General features: G+C 53.9%; 10 protein-coding genes across 10 annotated transcripts; 7 read left to right on the top strand and 3 right to left on the bottom strand.

The window, feature by feature from the left end:
• Positions 1-788: 788 nt before the first annotated feature.
• On the top strand, positions 789-1,821 carry CCMA1212_002998 (Autophagy-related protein 37; the record flags this gene model as incomplete). Its single annotated transcript, XM_073700364.1, has 3 exons — positions 789-804; positions 884-1,181; positions 1,257-1,821. 3 exons carry the CDS (start codon positions 789-791, stop codon positions 1,819-1,821), a joined length of 879 nt encoding a protein of 292 aa, XP_073561341.1.
• Positions 1,822-2,902: 1,081 nt separating this feature from the next.
• CCMA1212_002997 (Protein transport protein SEC31) lies at positions 2,903-6,794 on the top strand (the record flags this gene model as incomplete). Its single annotated transcript, XM_073700363.1, has 3 exons — positions 2,903-3,111; positions 3,167-6,683; positions 6,750-6,794. 3 exons carry the CDS (start codon positions 2,903-2,905, stop codon positions 6,792-6,794), a joined length of 3,771 nt encoding a protein of 1,256 aa, XP_073561346.1.
• Positions 6,795-7,378: 584 nt separating this feature from the next.
• Positions 7,379-7,905, top strand: CCMA1212_002996 (uncharacterized protein; the record flags this gene model as incomplete). The annotated part of the gene is made up of 2 exons (XM_073700362.1): positions 7,379-7,719; positions 7,833-7,905. The coding sequence occupies 2 exons, from the start codon at positions 7,379-7,381 to the stop codon at positions 7,903-7,905; spliced, it is 414 nt and encodes a 137-aa protein (XP_073561345.1).
• A 721-nt stretch (positions 7,906-8,626) lies between these two features.
• CCMA1212_002995 (Peptidyl-prolyl cis-trans isomerase E) lies at positions 8,627-9,162 on the top strand (the record flags this gene model as incomplete). The annotated part of the gene is made up of 2 exons (XM_073700361.1): positions 8,627-8,944; positions 9,037-9,162. The coding sequence occupies 2 exons, from the start codon at positions 8,627-8,629 to the stop codon at positions 9,160-9,162; spliced, it is 444 nt and encodes a 147-aa protein (XP_073561344.1).
• A 323-nt stretch (positions 9,163-9,485) lies between these two features.
• On the bottom strand, positions 9,486-9,999 carry CCMA1212_002994 (uncharacterized protein; the record flags this gene model as incomplete). Its single annotated transcript, XM_073700360.1, has 4 exons — positions 9,486-9,628; positions 9,715-9,777; positions 9,846-9,861; positions 9,937-9,999. The coding sequence occupies 4 exons, from the start codon at positions 9,997-9,999 to the stop codon at positions 9,486-9,488; spliced, it is 285 nt and encodes a 94-aa protein (XP_073561343.1).
• A 427-nt stretch (positions 10,000-10,426) lies between these two features.
• Positions 10,427-11,203, top strand: CCMA1212_002993 (Cytochrome c oxidase subunit 6B; the record flags this gene model as incomplete). The annotated part of the gene is made up of 4 exons (XM_073700359.1): positions 10,427-10,481; positions 10,836-10,948; positions 11,034-11,097; positions 11,169-11,203. The coding sequence occupies 4 exons, from the start codon at positions 10,427-10,429 to the stop codon at positions 11,201-11,203; spliced, it is 267 nt and encodes an 88-aa protein (XP_073561350.1).
• A 437-nt stretch (positions 11,204-11,640) lies between these two features.
• Positions 11,641-12,489, bottom strand: CCMA1212_002992 (Telomere maintenance protein SDE2; the record flags this gene model as incomplete). Its single annotated transcript, XM_073700358.1, has 1 exon — positions 11,641-12,489. The coding sequence occupies one exon, from the start codon at positions 12,487-12,489 to the stop codon at positions 11,641-11,643; it is 849 nt and encodes a 282-aa protein (XP_073561349.1).
• A 560-nt stretch (positions 12,490-13,049) lies between these two features.
• CCMA1212_002990 (40S ribosomal protein S10-A) lies at positions 13,050-13,792 on the top strand (the record flags this gene model as incomplete). Its single annotated transcript, XM_073700356.1, has 3 exons — positions 13,050-13,088; positions 13,216-13,631; positions 13,747-13,792. 3 exons carry the CDS (start codon positions 13,050-13,052, stop codon positions 13,790-13,792), a joined length of 501 nt encoding a protein of 166 aa, XP_073561347.1.
• On the bottom strand, positions 13,465-13,719 carry CCMA1212_002991 (uncharacterized protein; the record flags this gene model as incomplete). The annotated part of the gene is made up of 1 exon (XM_073700357.1): positions 13,465-13,719. One exon carries the CDS (start codon positions 13,717-13,719, stop codon positions 13,465-13,467), a length of 255 nt encoding a protein of 84 aa, XP_073561348.1.
• A 913-nt stretch (positions 13,793-14,705) lies between the features above and the next one.
• On the top strand, positions 14,706-15,499 carry CCMA1212_002989 (uncharacterized protein; the record flags this gene model as incomplete). Its single annotated transcript, XM_073700355.1, has 2 exons — positions 14,706-14,713; positions 14,830-15,499. 2 exons carry the CDS (start codon positions 14,706-14,708, stop codon positions 15,497-15,499), a joined length of 678 nt encoding a protein of 225 aa, XP_073560862.1.
• Between the last annotated feature and the right edge of the window lie 253 nt (positions 15,500-15,752).

The raw sequence follows: 15,752 nt of genomic DNA, 5'->3' as shown, positions 1-15,752 counted from the left end.
AGGAAGAATCTGGGGAGATTCCATTCTCAAAGCTGGATGCCTCCAATCACGAGCATCTCCAGCTGCTGGGCACCCAATCCGGGGTACACTGGAACAGGCGCTAGAACATGAACGGGTGCCCATCTGCAGTTCACGTCCGTCCTTCAAGTACCTGTGACTAAGCGCCCAGGCGACTTTCACGTGCTGCCGCAGGTATCCCATACCCAGCCCGATGACGCCAGGAGACAAAATGTCCTCTTCCAGCAGCCGAGACCCCCTGGCCGGGTGCTCTTGTAGCGCTGAAGCGTCTGTGCTCCGAGCGAAACTGGAGCGCGAGCGCGCCGAGGTTCAATTGCGACTGAGCCGGAACGACAGACCGAGAGCCTCGAGTCTTCAACGAACGCCCGCACAACATAATCTCGACACATCCGCTGCCTCGACCTTTGCCACGGCTAATTCATTGTCTGAAGTTGTATCTATTACCCGACTCTGCGTCATAATTTTGGATTAGGATAACTTGCTACAGCGGCGGCCTCAACGAGCTATTCAATAAACAAAGTACCCTCGGCCCTTATCGCCAACCGATCAGCTGTTTCGGGTCAACGAATACCAGAGGCGGCTTCGACGTTCGCTCCCGTTCTAGCCAACAATTGCCATCGGAAACGCACGAAGAACCACGTTTTGGAAGAAGGGGAAAGATATCAATATCAACTTGGAATAGAATCGTTTATTCCCCTTTCGGACACCTCCAAGAGATCGCATCTGGCTCGCTGGGAGCAGCACGGCTCCCCCCGTCATAGCCGCCCCCGATGGCGGACTCCGTGGGTGGGTATAGCAAGCAGATGCCTTTCTGTTCCCCCACAACAAGCCCGCAATGGCACATGCTGACGGCCCAATGCTACAGATCGAGTCTTTGTTCATGCCTTAAACACCGTCAAGAAGATACCCAAGACCGGGGCCTCGCGGCCGCCCCCTTCCGAGCGGCTACGGCTGTATGGCCTCTACAAGCAAGCCATGGAGGGAGATGTGGATGGCGTTATGGAGATGCCCACGGCCGCGTCGGGTTTGCCGCCGGATGAGCTGCAGAAGGAGCGGGATAAGTGGGATGCGTGGAATTCGCAAAAGGGCTTGACAAGGACCGAGTCCAAGAGGCGATATATCGAGGCCCTCATCGAGACGATGCACAAATACGCAAACACATCGTGAGAATCCCCGCCAGCGTGCTGCAAGTCAATACTTGCATATACGATGCATGGACACTAACCTCCCACAAGCAGAGATGGGAGGGAACTCGTTGCCGAGCTCGAGTTTGTCTGGAACCAGATCAAGGACAACGTTCCCAGCTCCGACTCGTCCTCTGCCAATCCGAGTGACCCCACGCATAGCTTCCATCAGCCGAGGAGCGGCAGCGATGCGCCCTTGAAGGTCCTAAGCCCCATGAGCGAGCAGGATGTCGTCGAGCTGCGATCCCGCAGGCAGGTTGACGAGGACGACGAGGACGCGGTGGCAAGGGACGAAGAAGACCGTGCCGTCAGCCTGCAGAACAGCCGGTGGTCCAAGAAGATGGAGCGAGCCATTACCAAGCTCACGGCAGAAGTTGCCGCTCTCCGCGAACAGATCGCCACGGGGCGGGAGTGGAGGTCGAAGAAGGAGAAGAGCTTTCCCTCGTGGATAAAGTGGTTCATATTCGTCGTCATGAAGCACTTGTTGATTGACTGCGTCGTCTTGAGCATCATACTCCTTTGGATGCGGAGTCGAAAGGACCGGCGGCTGGAAGACATTGTGAGGGCGGCGTTGCGGCTGGTCAGGGAATACGTCAGAAAGGTGCTTCCGTCTAGATGAGACGAGGCTGACGATTTATCGCACATCTACCCCCTCTGGCCAGGCCAACGGACAGAATCTTCTCGTCGTCTCATTGCCGACCAGATTCTCGATACCCATGACCGTCACGAAAAATCCATGCACATCCTTGACGACTACCAGTTCATCTGAACGCCACATACGCCCGCCGCATATCGAATGACTACGCCTACTCGGGTATCCGTTCATCATTTCTCACCTTGATATAATACTATCTAGACTATAGAGGTCAATATACATCTAGATCCTGGGTAAAATGCCCTCTATTTAGACACTGTCCTCGTTTTCCATCTGCTAAGCTATATGCATATGCTAGCTCTAAGCTACGGCTTCGGCGATCCTTACCAAGAGGAAGCTTGTAGAATAATAGTAGTGCTCCAGACCTATCAATTTATATTTGGCCTGTATCTATATCAGGTACTCTTATAAGCGTATTCCAGATTCCAGCGCTTGGATTAGTTGCAAAGGGTCGCAATTTACCCGATCTAGATCTGCCACAAGGAGCTGCCCCGTATGGACGCCGCTTAGATCGAGCCTGCAACCACCCAGCAACACATTATCCCCAGCACATGACAGTCTTGCGTCTGAATTCAAGGAGAAATTTTAGTGACTGAATCATTCCCTCTGCCTCGACTTTCAAATTTTTGCCATATTCATTTCTTCCACTTTGCTGCAGATACTGTGTTGGAGTGTTCATGTAACAAGTTCACGATAGTCTGTCGCAGCCGCAACCGCGGCGTCACGTGCAGCGATCTGTCGCCAGCTCCATTAGTCGCAGAGCACAGACGCGGGTCTTGGGGCAGGGAGGAGCTGATGCGAACATCTGGCCTGCAATCTGGCATCATAGCTGGCCCTGGACTCTCGACCACCTCGCAAGCCAGTCAGCCTCCCAGCACCGCGATTGTCTCTGCTCAGACAGAACTCTGGGAGCTGCGCACCTCTCGAATCATCAATGCTGCATCAGGGCCGCTGATTGGGCATTTAACTCTCTCTTTTCTCTGCCAATTCGCCGCTGTTGAATCGCTCTCCCTTCTGATCGTATTACACCCGCAACCCCGCCACCATGGTGCGCCTACGAGACATCCCCCGAACGGCCACCTTTGCGTGGTCGCCCGGCGCCGGCAAGCCCATGGTCGTGACCGGAACCAAGGCCGGGGCCGTCGATGCCGACTTCTCTGACGAGAGCAAGCTGGAGCTCTGGGATCTCGCGCTGGACAACCAGGAGCAGGGCATCGAACTCCAGCCCGTGGTCAGCATCACCACAGAGTCAAGGTAGGGATTCTGGCTTTCGATTACGCTTGCTTGAGTCAATTGCTGAGGCCATCAGATTCTACGACATTGCTTGGGGGCCTCCCGACGCAAACCACCCCAGGGGCATCGTCGCGGGTGCTCTGGAGAACGGCACTCTCGAACTGTGGGATGTCGAGAAGCTCGAGGCTGGGGCTTCTGACGCCTCCATCTCTAAGACGACAAAGCACACCGGTGCTATCAAGGCACTCCAGTTCAACCCCCTGAAGCCGCAAATCCTGGCCACCGGCGGTGCCAAGGGCGAGTTGTTCATCTACGACATTGGCGATATCGAGAACCCCTTCCGTCTAGGGAACGCGGCGGCCCGATCCGACGATATCGACTGCTTGGCCTGGAACCGCAAGGTCTCTCACATTCTCGCCACTGGTGGCCCAGGCGGCTTTGTGACCGTCTGGGATCTGAAGACGAAGAAGGCATCCTTGACCCTGAACAACAACCGCAAAGCAGTCAGCGCCATTGCCTGGGACCCCAACAACTCAACAAAGCTTCTCACGGCAACCCCTGACGACAACACGCCCGTCATCTTCCTGTGGGACCTGCGCAACTCCAATGCTCCGGAGAAGACCCTCCAGGGACACGAGCAGGGTGTCCTGTCACTATCGTGGTGCCAGCAGGATCCTGACCTGTTGCTCTCATCCGGCAAGGACAACAAGACGATTGTCTGGAACCCGCACACCGGAGAGCGCTATGGAGAGCTGCCCGAGGTCACCAACTGGACTTTCCAGACGCGCTTCCACCCTCACAACCCTAACCTTTCCGCTACCGCAAGCTTCGACGGCAAGATCACGATCCAAACGCTTCAGAACACCAACCCTGATAAGTCGCAAGCAGTCAACGAGAAGCCCCTGGATGACGAGGAATTCTTCAGGGCTGCACAGACCCAGCCCCAGGGAGCTTCATGGTCCTTACCCAAGGCGCCCAAGTGGTTTGAGCGACCCATTGGAGCTTCCTTTGGCTTTGGTGGCAAACTTGTCATCTTCAGGGAGTTGCCAGCTCAGCCTGGCCAGAAGCGCCAGTCGAAGCTGTCAATCTCGCAATTTTCTGCCGATTCAGACGTCGCATCCGCTATTGAAAGGTTCCAAGAGGCTCTTAAATCCGAGGATGTGATCACGCTTTGCGAAGAGAGAAAGGCTCAAGCTCAGACCGACGAGGAGAAGGCAGACTGGACAGTTATTGAGACACTGGTCGGCGAGAACCCTCGTTCAAAGATTGTTGAGCATCTCGGTTTCAAAGAGGAGGATCTCACAAACGGGTCTTCCGCTGATGCGCCCGAGGGCGAGGAGAAGGAGACGCCTGAAAGGGAGGAGGAAGCTACAGACGCGGAGGGCAAGCCCAGGCGTCTGTCCAACTTCTTTGGGGAAGATGGTGAGGGCGAGGGAGATGATTTCCTCTCTGGCCTGGCTGCCAACAAAGGTGCCAAGACGGATAAGCCTTTCCACCTCTTCAGCGACGGCGATACATCCGTCGAGAAGGACATTACCAGAGCTCTCATGCTGGGCAACTTTGCCAAGGCTACGGATATCTGCTTGAAGGAGGATCGTATCGCAGATGCCTTCCTCATCGCCAACTGCGGCGGCCAGGAACTTGTCGAAAAGGTGCAGTCTGCTTATCTCGCTCGCAGGGACGGCGTTCCCAGCTACTTGCGACTTATCAGCTCTGTCGTTGACAAGAACCTGTGGGATATCGTATACAATGCGGACCTGGAGAACTGGAAGGAGACAATGGCCATCATCTGCACTTTCTCAGATCCTACCGAATTCCCAGACCTTTGCGAGGCACTGGGCGACCGAATCAACGAGCAGGGTCGGCGAAAGGACGCTTCCTTCTGCTACCTCGTGGGCTCGAAGCTCGAAAAGGTTGTCGCCATCTGGGTGGATGAGCTCAAGGAGTCGGAGCAAGCTCGAATGCAGCAGGAGTCCGGTGATTCCACCTTCTCGGTACACACTCGTTCGCTCCAGAGCTTCATTGAGAAGGTGACTGTGTTCCGCCATGTCGCCAAGTTCCAGGACAAGGAATTGTCAAAGACGGACGACTGGAAGCTGGCGACCCTCTACGACAAGTACACCGAGTACGCCGAGATCCTGGCTGGCCAGGGCAAGCTGGAAGTTGCTCAGAAATATCTCGATCTCCTGCCAGCCAACTACCCAGCTGCCGAGCTGACGAGGAGTCGAGTGAAGCTCGCAACACAAAAGAAGCCCGCTGCCGCGGCGGTTACGGCATCTCGCCGAACGCCGTCAACCACGTCAGCCGGGAAGCAGGTCCCTGTGGTAGGCTACCAGCCTCCTCAGCCTGCCACTATTCCGGCTCCCACGAACCCATATGTCGGGCTGCAGCAAACCTCACCATCGGTCTCAACCTCTCAGCAGTACAAGCCACCAGTCAACCCCTACCAACCCCAAGGCTACCAGCCCCAGGGCTATCAGCCGCAGGGTTACCAGCCTCCTAGTCAGTTTGGTTACACTGGAGCGCCTATCGCACCTCCTCCCATCAGTGGGCCTCCGAGGAACACGACGCCATCCGCGGGACCTCCGCCTGCAGCAAAGGCCAAGAATGCGGAGAACTGGAATGATGTCCCTATGGTGACAAAGGCCGCGCCACGAAGATCGACGCCCAGCGTACCACCTATCGCGTCCCCCTTCGGAGCCCAGCAGGGCCAAGCAGCACATCCCCCTCCTCCGTCATCAACGTCGCCCTATGGGGCCGGTGCCAGGGCTAGTCCTCCTCCACCTCCCAAGGGACCAGCTCCTCCACGAGTCCAGTCCCCATTAGCCGGACCGCCAGTGACCGGGCCACCACGAACCTCGTCTGCGGCAGCAAACCAATATGCTCCCCCGGCCCCCATAACCGGGGCAATTCCGACTCACCCGGCTCCTCCAGTTATGCCTCGCACAGCTTCGCCCTATAACGCTCCTCCTGCCGGGCCGCCCCCTTCGAACCGATACGCTCCAGTGACGGCAACTCAGCAGCAGCCCGGACAGTATGCCAGCGCCACCATGCCACCACCCCCGGGCCCGGCCAGCAGACCGCCACCGCCTGCAAACCCATATGCGCCGCCAGTTCAACAACAGCCGGCAGCGCCTAGTCCGTATGCCCCATCGCCCTACGCACCAGCTCCCGGACAGGTGCCGGCCACTCAACCGCCGCCAGCAGGACCTCCTCCGATGGGCCGGCCTCCTTCGACCGCATCTGCTCCTCCGCCCTCTAAGCAGACCGCGCCGCCTCCGGCAGCCAAGTATCCCCCTGGCGATCGGTCACACATCCCACCTCATGCTCAACAATTGGTGGATATTCTGAGCTCAGATATGCAGCGAGTAGCGTCCAAGGCGCCTCCCACATTTTCTCCCCAAGTCAAGGACACCCAGAAGCGTCTGAACATTCTGTTTGACCACCTGAACAATGAGGAGCTCGTGCAGGCATCGACCATTGAGCAGCTGACACAGCTCGCCGTCGCAATGCAAGCCAAGGACTACGCTACGGCTCAAAGGCTGCAGATTGAGATCAACCGAGACAAGACTGAGGAATGCGGTAACTGGATGGTGAGTTGAATTATTCCAAGCTCTCATGATTCGGTTTCCTCTTTTACTAACGCGCAATGTGTCTAGGTCGGAGTTAAGCGACTCATCAGCATGAGCAAGGCGACTCCTTGATGAGTGAATAATGCTGTTTAATACGGAGAGTTGTGATGGTTTGTGGACGAGTTTATTGGCGGCACAAAATCGATGGATTAGGCAAGGCATTGATTGACCGCTGCGGCACGATTAGTTAGAATATACATATATATGATGGTTGGCGATACAGTGGTTCGTTGGCCAAGTCCTAGTGATTATTGGATTGCTCGGATATGCTGCTGTTCGCCACCAATTGACACGACACTGTATGACCATCCTTTTTATATGGGTGGCATGTTCTTCCCCCGCACGTTCAGCTGAACTCGCATAGATGGCTCCCTTGGGAAACGTCCCCTCCTTTGATTCGCCTAGGGAGTTGGAGAAGCTGTGCTGTGATACTCGCGAGAGGTGATTCGCGTGTGCCATCCTAGAACTCAAGCCCTAGTAGATGTCTGCGGCGCTGCCCAGGTTAGTAGTCGAAGAACAACAGCTGATCGAGATATAAGCACTCTCATCATCTACTCAGCTACTCCCGTTTCCTCATGTAAACCATCGTCAGGATATCGTAGCGCAAAAGCACACACACACACACACACACACACACACACACACACACACACAAGATGCACCCTATCTCAGCATCCACCTGGAACAGGCTGGGCCTCAGCGTCGCAGCAACGTATGCCATTCTCGGCTCGAGCGCGCTGTTTGACATGAAGCGCACTGCGGAGCTGTTTAGTCTCCAGCCGTCGACGGCGTCGCTTGCTCGAGAAGGCCGAGAAGATGATAGTTCTGCTAGGCTTGTGGCTATCCTGGTAGGGAGTCGGGACTTGACGCTGGCGACGACGTTGTATGCGCTGCATCGGGCTGGGATGAGGGATGCTATGGGGACGGTGATATTGAGTTCGATGGGGATTTGTGTGGCGGATTTGTGGATTGTTTGGAGGGCGGGGAAGAAGGTCGAGTAAGTTGTCCTTTTCTATGTTTTTTTTTTTTTATCCTCTTCTGCATTTGGGTTGGGTGTTGAGATGAGGTCGGATATGGATAGAGTTTGTTATGCTGATTGTTGATGGTTAGGACGACGTTGTTTGCTTTGGGTGCGGCTGTTTGGGCTGTTATTGGGTTTGGGTTGAAAGGGTATCTGGACTGAATCTGGTATGATTGAGTCTATCTCTCCGCTCTTAATTGAATTGGGAAACATACGCACTTCCATTGGATGTATGTCAGTTATCATTCATGTGTTTCTGTTGACTCCTGTCAAGATAGGTAAAGACTGACTCCGATTGATAACCTCGGTCATGAGCTACGGCAAACCTTCCCTCTTCATCAAAAGTTGGCCTCAATGGAAGAATTGAATATGGGTTTGCAAAGCTGTAAAAGTACTCTGTCTTCCAGAATCCCCTCTTCAATTTAGTTTGATTTCACGGGAGCTCGTGGCGTTTTGCTTCCCTTGAGCCATGATGCAGACGTTGGATTGTAGGGTATCGAGCTGAACGGCATGAGGCGAGTAGGTACTCTCGAGAGCGCACGCTTCTTTGTACAAGACAAGCTAGCATATCAGATTGATACTCCAAGCGATGTAACTCCGTGCCTGCCAATTGTCAATATTCTTTGTTCTTGCCTTCATTGATCTTCGTGGCCCAAAGATGTCTTTGATCGCTTCATCCAGACTCTGACGTCTCATCGGCGAAACCTCGGCTCATGGAAGCTGTCCGTCTTCACTTCACCTCACCAACTCAAGCTTCAAGTTTTGAGACGATCCAAGCTCACATCAAACAAGCACCCTAATCCTATACCGCACCATTCTAATCACTCCTCTCTCTCCCTCTTCAAATATTTTTAAAAGGATCAAGCCAATTACAAAAATAAAAATGACAGACTCTGCACGCTGGAAAGCCACCGTCTACGTCGGCGGCCTCGCGCCCCTCGTCACAAACACGCACGTCTTCGACGCCTTCATCCCCTTTGGCGACATCGTCGAGGTGCAGCTCCCCAAAGCAGACGCCAACTCCCAGGACCCCCACAAGGGCTTCGCGTACGTCGAGTACGAGGACAGCGCGGACGCAAAGGAGGCCATTGACAACATGGACCAGTCCGAGTTCTTTGGCCGGGTGATTAAAGTGTCGCAGGCGAGGGCGCCCAAGAGTGCGGATGAGGGGTTGGGAAGCAAAAAGGCGATTTGGGAGCAGGTGAGTCTCTTTCCTTTGCTTTGTTTCTTTCATGTGAAGTTGATATCATCATGATGGGGCAAATGTTCTGCAAATGTTCTGACTTTATACAGGAGAGCTGGCTTGCTGAGCATGCGGCGGAGGATGACGTCGCAAATCAGTCAAAGCTGGGGGAGCCGGCATCAGATCCTATGCAAGGTCTTGAGGGGCTGGATGTCGCGGGGCCAAAGCCGGAGTAGAGCTCAGGAAAGGGAACTGTAGATGAGGACAGGATATGGGTCTGCTTGGACTGTTTTTCTTCTCTTCTTTCTTTTGGCATAGCGACGGTGTTTGGGGGGACCTTGTCATGGCACACTAGATTCTCTTTTTACATGTGGGGTAGAACCGAGGTTTTGGAACAACATGCAAGCTGTGTTTCTCATTGGCACTCCGCCCTAAGGCTTCTCAACATATACAGTATTGAATCCCCCCCATCCAATAGCCCCAAGTAGACGCATGTCAAATTATTGTCCCACCCCAGACGTTACTCCTCGACGCAAAGGAAAAAAAGAACTCGGACAGCTTAGTGCTCGTTGCCGTGTCCGGTGTGGTTCTGGGCGGCGCGGGCAGCGGCACCCTGTCGGGACAGTCGCAGGTTCTTGTCGACGAAGAACTTGCGGGAGCATGAGTAGGCAGCGGCGCCCAGAGCGAAGCCGACGACGATGACTACAAACAAAGCTCAATGTTAGAAGAAAAGAAGATCGCATGTAAGGGGAGCCTTTGTTTCGGAGCAAGGGTGAGTCTTTTCGTACAGAGGGGGTACAGCTCGGCGGGCATCTGCTTGAGCTTGCGGAGGCGCTGGGAAACGGTGTGGCCTTGCGTAGAGGTGTTAATGATAATCGAAGCGATGGGTTTCTGCTGCGTCGTCAATTGCGTCACGTACCGGCCTGGTCCTCCTTCTGCAAGCCGCGAGGGTTAGCCGGGATCTCGCATCATCGGATCTCAAATTGTGAGGTCAGCAAGCTGCGACTTACGGGAACGGGGCGCATCATGCGGGCCGTAGGGCGGAAGGCCCGAAGAGCAAGAGAAGGGCGCATTGTGGTTGAGCGGAGAGGTAGTGAAGCCGAAAAGGCGATGTGAGAGCAGCTGTTGCTGGGCTGAGAGGTTGAGGTTGAATTGCTGGAGAAGCAGAGCAAGTAGCAGAAGCCAGGGCAGAGGCAGAGGCAGAGGCAGAGCAGAGGCACTAAGAATCTCTCGCCCGGCTCATGGTGCAATTATTCCCACCTCAGCAGGGAAAATCCGGCCCACCCTGCGCCTGCCGGAGTGGCCCCATTGGCCGCGCTGGGCGCCTGAGGCACACATTTTGCAATCCGGAACATCTGATTCGGAAGAGCAAAGCTGCTCCGGCCTCATTCGACGCAGCACCCAAACCTTCGACCTCGTTCCAATCCCGCGACCTCCAATTGCCGCCCGCAACAAGCAAACCTCTTTGCACCTCCCGCCGAATCTCTCTCGCTATCCATCATGTCCGACGAGGAAGGCCAGGAGCTTGTCACCAAGCCCTTCAAGTTTGTCACTGGTACGGCGCTGTCGCCCTTGCAGAAGCAAAATATCCCCTCTTCCTTCTGTTCTCCGGGGAAAAAAGTGGTCTGATCTTGGAGGTGACCGAGGCTAACAATGGTGGTTTTCTGTAGCTGGTGAGAATGCCCGACAACATTCCCTTTTCTGCGTCTACGACGAAACGACGAATAGCTTGAGCAATGCAATGCCCTCAAACTACGAGCGACTTGTTTGGCAGCTTGGGATAGCTTGAATTCAGCTCTGCCAGTCGCCGGAGGACCCGCTTCCCGATATACCTACATATACACGCATCTACCCATACGAATGTGCTATACCACCCGCATGTTTCGCTAACCCGAATGCTTCTGCGCAGGCACTGATGCCCGTTTCCCCAACGTGAACCAGACCAAGCACTGCTGGCAAAACTACGTCGACTACCACAAGTGCATCATCGCCAAGGGAGAGGACTTTGCGCCTTGCCGTCAGGTACGCTGAAGAAATTGGATAGGGGGGAACCCTCTTGACACTTGATGCGCGCGTCTGTGTATACTGAGACGGAGTGTGTGAATAGTTCTGGTTGGCCTACCGATCACTGTGCCCCTCTGGATGGTACCAGCGATGGGACGAGCAGCGCGGTACGTTTCTCACTTACAGCACGGCCCCAATTCCCGTTCGAGGCTGACTTCCATCTTCTTTTGTGATTCAGAGGCTGGCAACTTCCCTGTGAAGCTTGATGCTTAAATGCTCATATTTGACGCGGCAGGGTATATAGCAGGAATGGGTGTTCGTATAGATTAAGCAGCCAGGTGCGCGTGTACTGCAAGGAAAGCTGTAGTAGTGAATCGCAAGCCAATTGGCACAACTTTTGAGTATGAACTCGTGGGACGCTTTGTTGATGTACATATAGCTCAATGCGATATCCGTGTTGAAGTACACATTCTAGTAGCCGAGTATGACGTATTGCATGCGTGACACCGAAAATTACAGGAAACAAACAGAGCATCGTGAAGAAAAGTGCCCTATCGGCACATTGGCTGAATTAATTGGTATCGTATCAAGCTCGAATGTCGCCCCTGTCCCAAATACACCCAATAACCGAATGACCCAGAACTCCGATTACATTTGGCCGAGAAAGCAAATAATAAACAAGGGAAATGAGAACCGCATTCGCATATTGATCACTCCTTGCCCTCATCCTCCGAATCGGAACTCATAAACTCGTCGTCCTCATCGAATCCAAAGAATGTCCTCGGCTTGGTCTTTGATGAACCAGCAGCCTCTGCAGCAGGCGGTGGTGACTCCTTTGAGCTCTCTGAATCTTCTCCCTCACTCGTAGATTGGCCGTTGCTCTGTTCGCTTGACGCTGAGCCTTGAGAGGTGCTGAACAGGTTGTCTTTGTAGTTGCCGGACTTCATGACAGCCAAGACCGCATCGCGGGTTCGTTCGTTGCTCTCCTCCTTGTCTTCGACCCATTTGCCATCAAGCTTGCCTCTGCCGCCGGCCTTGATCTCTGCCTCTCTCCGCTCAGCCATGTCGACAATCTCCTCCCATCGCTGGCGCCGCTTCTCCTTCTCCTTCTTCTCCATCTCTGGCTTAATGGCAAGGTACTCGGCGAGGGCCTTGGCCTCGTTGATGGTGCGCAGTCGTCGACCATCCAGGTTCCGGCTTGAGCCGCCATCGTCTTGGTTCTGCTTCTTGCGCGATGACATGCGACCACCGGCGGCTCGGAGCTGGGATCCAAAACCTCCCTTGCCACCGCAGAGGGGGATGGCGAGACGGAGAGAGAGGAACTCATCTTCGTCTGATGCGAGGTAGGTGGAAATGGGCGTGTCTGAGTATTGGGGTAGCTGTCGATTTGATGTTGTTGTGATGATGAATTCCGATTCGGTAACGCCGCCGGGCAATTTTTCGTCAATCTGCTTTCGCAGAGAGTTCACTGTGGTGGATGGCGCTGTCCGCAGGACCAGGGTCGGGGGGAGACCGAGACCCTTGAAGGTCGAAATCAGAACGTTGAGGCGTTCAGCCATTGTGACGAAAGTTGTGTGTGCTGATGAAACTGTCGTCTGATTGAAGCTTTGCTTGGTAGAGCGGTGCGTGGCGAAAGCGGTGATGCGATCGTTGCAGAGATCCGTGAAGAACGTAAACCGTGGAGGAGCGCTGCTAGCAGTTGGCTGGGAGCCGGACGGTTTATATACCACGGCCACTGCAAAAGGCTAAGCCGTATTGACCGCGTAGGTCCTATCGTTGCCGTGCTAAAGCGTCAACAAGGAAGCGAGGTGCGATAATGGTTAAAGGGTCTTTGAGTTTGGAAAACGGCTACGATGACAAGCGGGAAAGTTTGTCATGTGAGGTCGCGGTCTGCGCCACACCAGCTCGAGGCGCTAAGGCAGGCGTTATCAAAGCACGCTTATCTACACGTGATGTCAGCCACAACGCACACTTTCGAGCCACCCCACTTCGCTAGGTTGGAATTTCATGTAGGGCTTCCGCCCACAAAAGTTATCCAATTCGAGATCTCTGGTTGTACGCCTGTCCGCAAACACCGTCAACTTTCCAACATCGACCCTCCGAGCAGCAAACCGCCACGATGTTGATTCCCAAGGCCGACCGCAAGAAGATTCACGAGGTATTTTTTTCATCTACGACAATGAAGACGAGCTGAGGGAGCGCGAGCTCGAGGAATTGCTGCCGTTGAAGCAGAAGAGAAAAAAACATGGTTGCAGGGCCGTCACTGACATTTTTCGTCCCGGCAGTACCTCTTCCGCGAGGGTGTCCTCGTCGCGCAGAAGGACTTCAACCTCCCCAAGCACCCCGATATTGACACCAAGAACCTGTTCGTCATCAAGGCCGCCCAGTCCCTCAACTCCCGCGGCTATGTCAAGACCCAGTTCTCCTGGCAATACTACTACTACACCCTGACCCCCGAGGGTCTCGACTACCTCCGGGAATGGCTTCACCTGCCCGCCGAGATCGTTCCTGCTACCCACATCAAGCAGCAGCGATCACACGCTCCTCCCCGTGGCATGCTCGGCGAGGGCGAGCGTGAGCGACGAAACTTTGGCGGCCGTGGCCGTGGCGGCGACCGTGGCGACCGTGAGGGTGGATACCGAAGGAGGGACGCTGGCGAGGGCAAGGAGGGTGGTGCTCCCGGCGAGTTTGCTCCTCAATTGTGAGAATTCCCTCTTCTCCATCCCCGTGGAATCATACTTGTTTCTACAGGATGATGATGGACCCGTTGTTGGGTCAATGGTGGACATTTTTGCTAACATTTCATCTTCTACTAGCCGTGGTGGCTTTGGCCGTGGACGTGGTGCTGCTCCTCCTTCCTAAACGAATCTGTCTCTTTCGGGGTTAACAAATCTTATGATGCATGGCGCAATTAAGAACACGGCATGTAGTCTAAAAAACGTGAGGCAATCCTCACCATGGGTCCACTCATGAAGAAATGGGACGTGAGGGGGGATATCGTGGGGAGTTCTTGGAGGTTAGATCCTCGGAAATCATTTGCATCAGGGTCAATGTTTGCCATCAACGAGATAATTTCCTTTTGCTCTACATGTGAGACGTGCGCATCTGGTGAAGAAACGGGAACATCTTGGAACGACGAGTGAATACCTGGAGGGGCGGACGCTTGGGCTGGGACGGTCGGAAGTGCTCTGCCCGGTTTGCAAAGAGGTTGATGGACGAGTTGAAAAGGCTCAATTGATATCCTTCCTTGTTCCAGTTACTTTGGCCATGATGCAAGTGATGTGATGACGTTGAGAGATGATTGATACTGAACTTGATCATACCAACCACGACAATGTCCCTACCTCTGAGTAGTCAACAACTCGGCTGGGCTATCCAGCTCTCCATTCGAGCTTCACCGGTGCATGGCGACCCTCGTCACTTCTTCTTGGTTCAGGCATGAAGCACTTGGTTGAGTGAAGGACAATATGTAGCAGTCTTTACACTGTCCATTGGTCTTCAAGAACCACGCAGCTTTGTGCCTTATCATTGATGTCGCTTTGTGGCAATTCTCCGTAAGGTATATTAAGTGATGAGGACCTAACAGCTGCTCGCCAGGCCGCCAGCTGAGAGAAGCTTTGCTGCCAGCTGTCACGAAACATTCCATTATTTTCCTTCGAGAGTATATCTACTTTAGCCTTTTCTTTTCTGTCTTTTTTTCATTCTTGTTTGCTCTCCCCTGATGTACTACGCTTTAAACAACTAAAACGACGAACAAGGGTGACATATCGCGAAGATGGGGGAGTTCAAGATTAACAAGCACCTTTTCACCAACCCGACCAGGAAGTATGTCTGTCTACGAGCCTGTGCACTTTTGAATTGCCACATTCCCATTCACAAGTGCTGATATTACGTCGCAGGGCCTTCGACCTTGAAATAAGCGCCACCATTGACACAGAGGTGGATGTTCCCTGGAACAGTCGAGTGACAGTCTTCATCTTCCACCGCCATCGTGTCATTGGCAAGAAGACGCTTCGCGACTCTTACATCATTCCCGACGAAAACAACAAAGTAAGAATCAGGCTTGAAAGCTTGAAAATCCGAAACCTGAAGGCATTCGAGGCCTTCTTCCGTAACATGATGCCCAAGGACGGTATCACGCAGGAGGAAGAGGTCAGCTTATGTGTTACGGCTGCGCTGGATCACGATAACAACGGCCACGAGTTCTCCATCGCCATAGATTTGGACCACATCTCGAAACTCTCGGTTGATTGTCTGGATTTTCAGCGATGTGATGAGAGTGTACGCATCAGCTTCAACATGTTGAGCCCGAGTCCTGTCGACCTGGATTTCGGACACTGCCGATTCATTCTCAGAAAGGGTAAAGAGACCCTGGCTTTTTTGGACGGCTATCTCATCATACAGCAGGGCCATTATGAAATCGACTTGGAGGGAGACATTGATCGTGGTGTTGATCGCAAGCTGTTCGCTGGGACGGGAACTCTGGCGGGCTTCAAGACGCATGAACACAACAATAGTTTCCTTGCTCATGCCATTCGGTTGTTTGAGATTCAAGTCAAACTGAAGTAGGCGACTGCCTGGAAGAGTGGTTTGGCTGAGGATCTACAAAGCCACCCTGTCCCCGTCCGTCCAAGGAGAGCCAATTGAAGGTTGTTGTCCTTGAGCGGGCCCAATACGCGGTTAGGAATCGAGGCGAATTTCTTTTTTCAACCCGTATTCGCCGAGCGGCTTGCTGTAGTCTTGATCAACTCAGCGGTTTCCTATACGATACTTGTGCCATTTGACAGTCTAGACCAAGTGTAGCGCCCATCAGTCGGTAGAG

The sequence above is a fragment of the Trichoderma ghanense genome (assembly GCF_004382785.1).
Source record: "Trichoderma ghanense strain CCMA-1212 chromosome Unknown scaffold_2, whole genome shotgun sequence".
Taxonomy (NCBI): Eukaryota; Fungi; Ascomycota; class Sordariomycetes; order Hypocreales; family Hypocreaceae; genus Trichoderma; species Trichoderma ghanense.
Note: the sequence above shows the minus strand (reverse complement) of the source record. Positions and strands in the feature narration are given on the sequence as shown.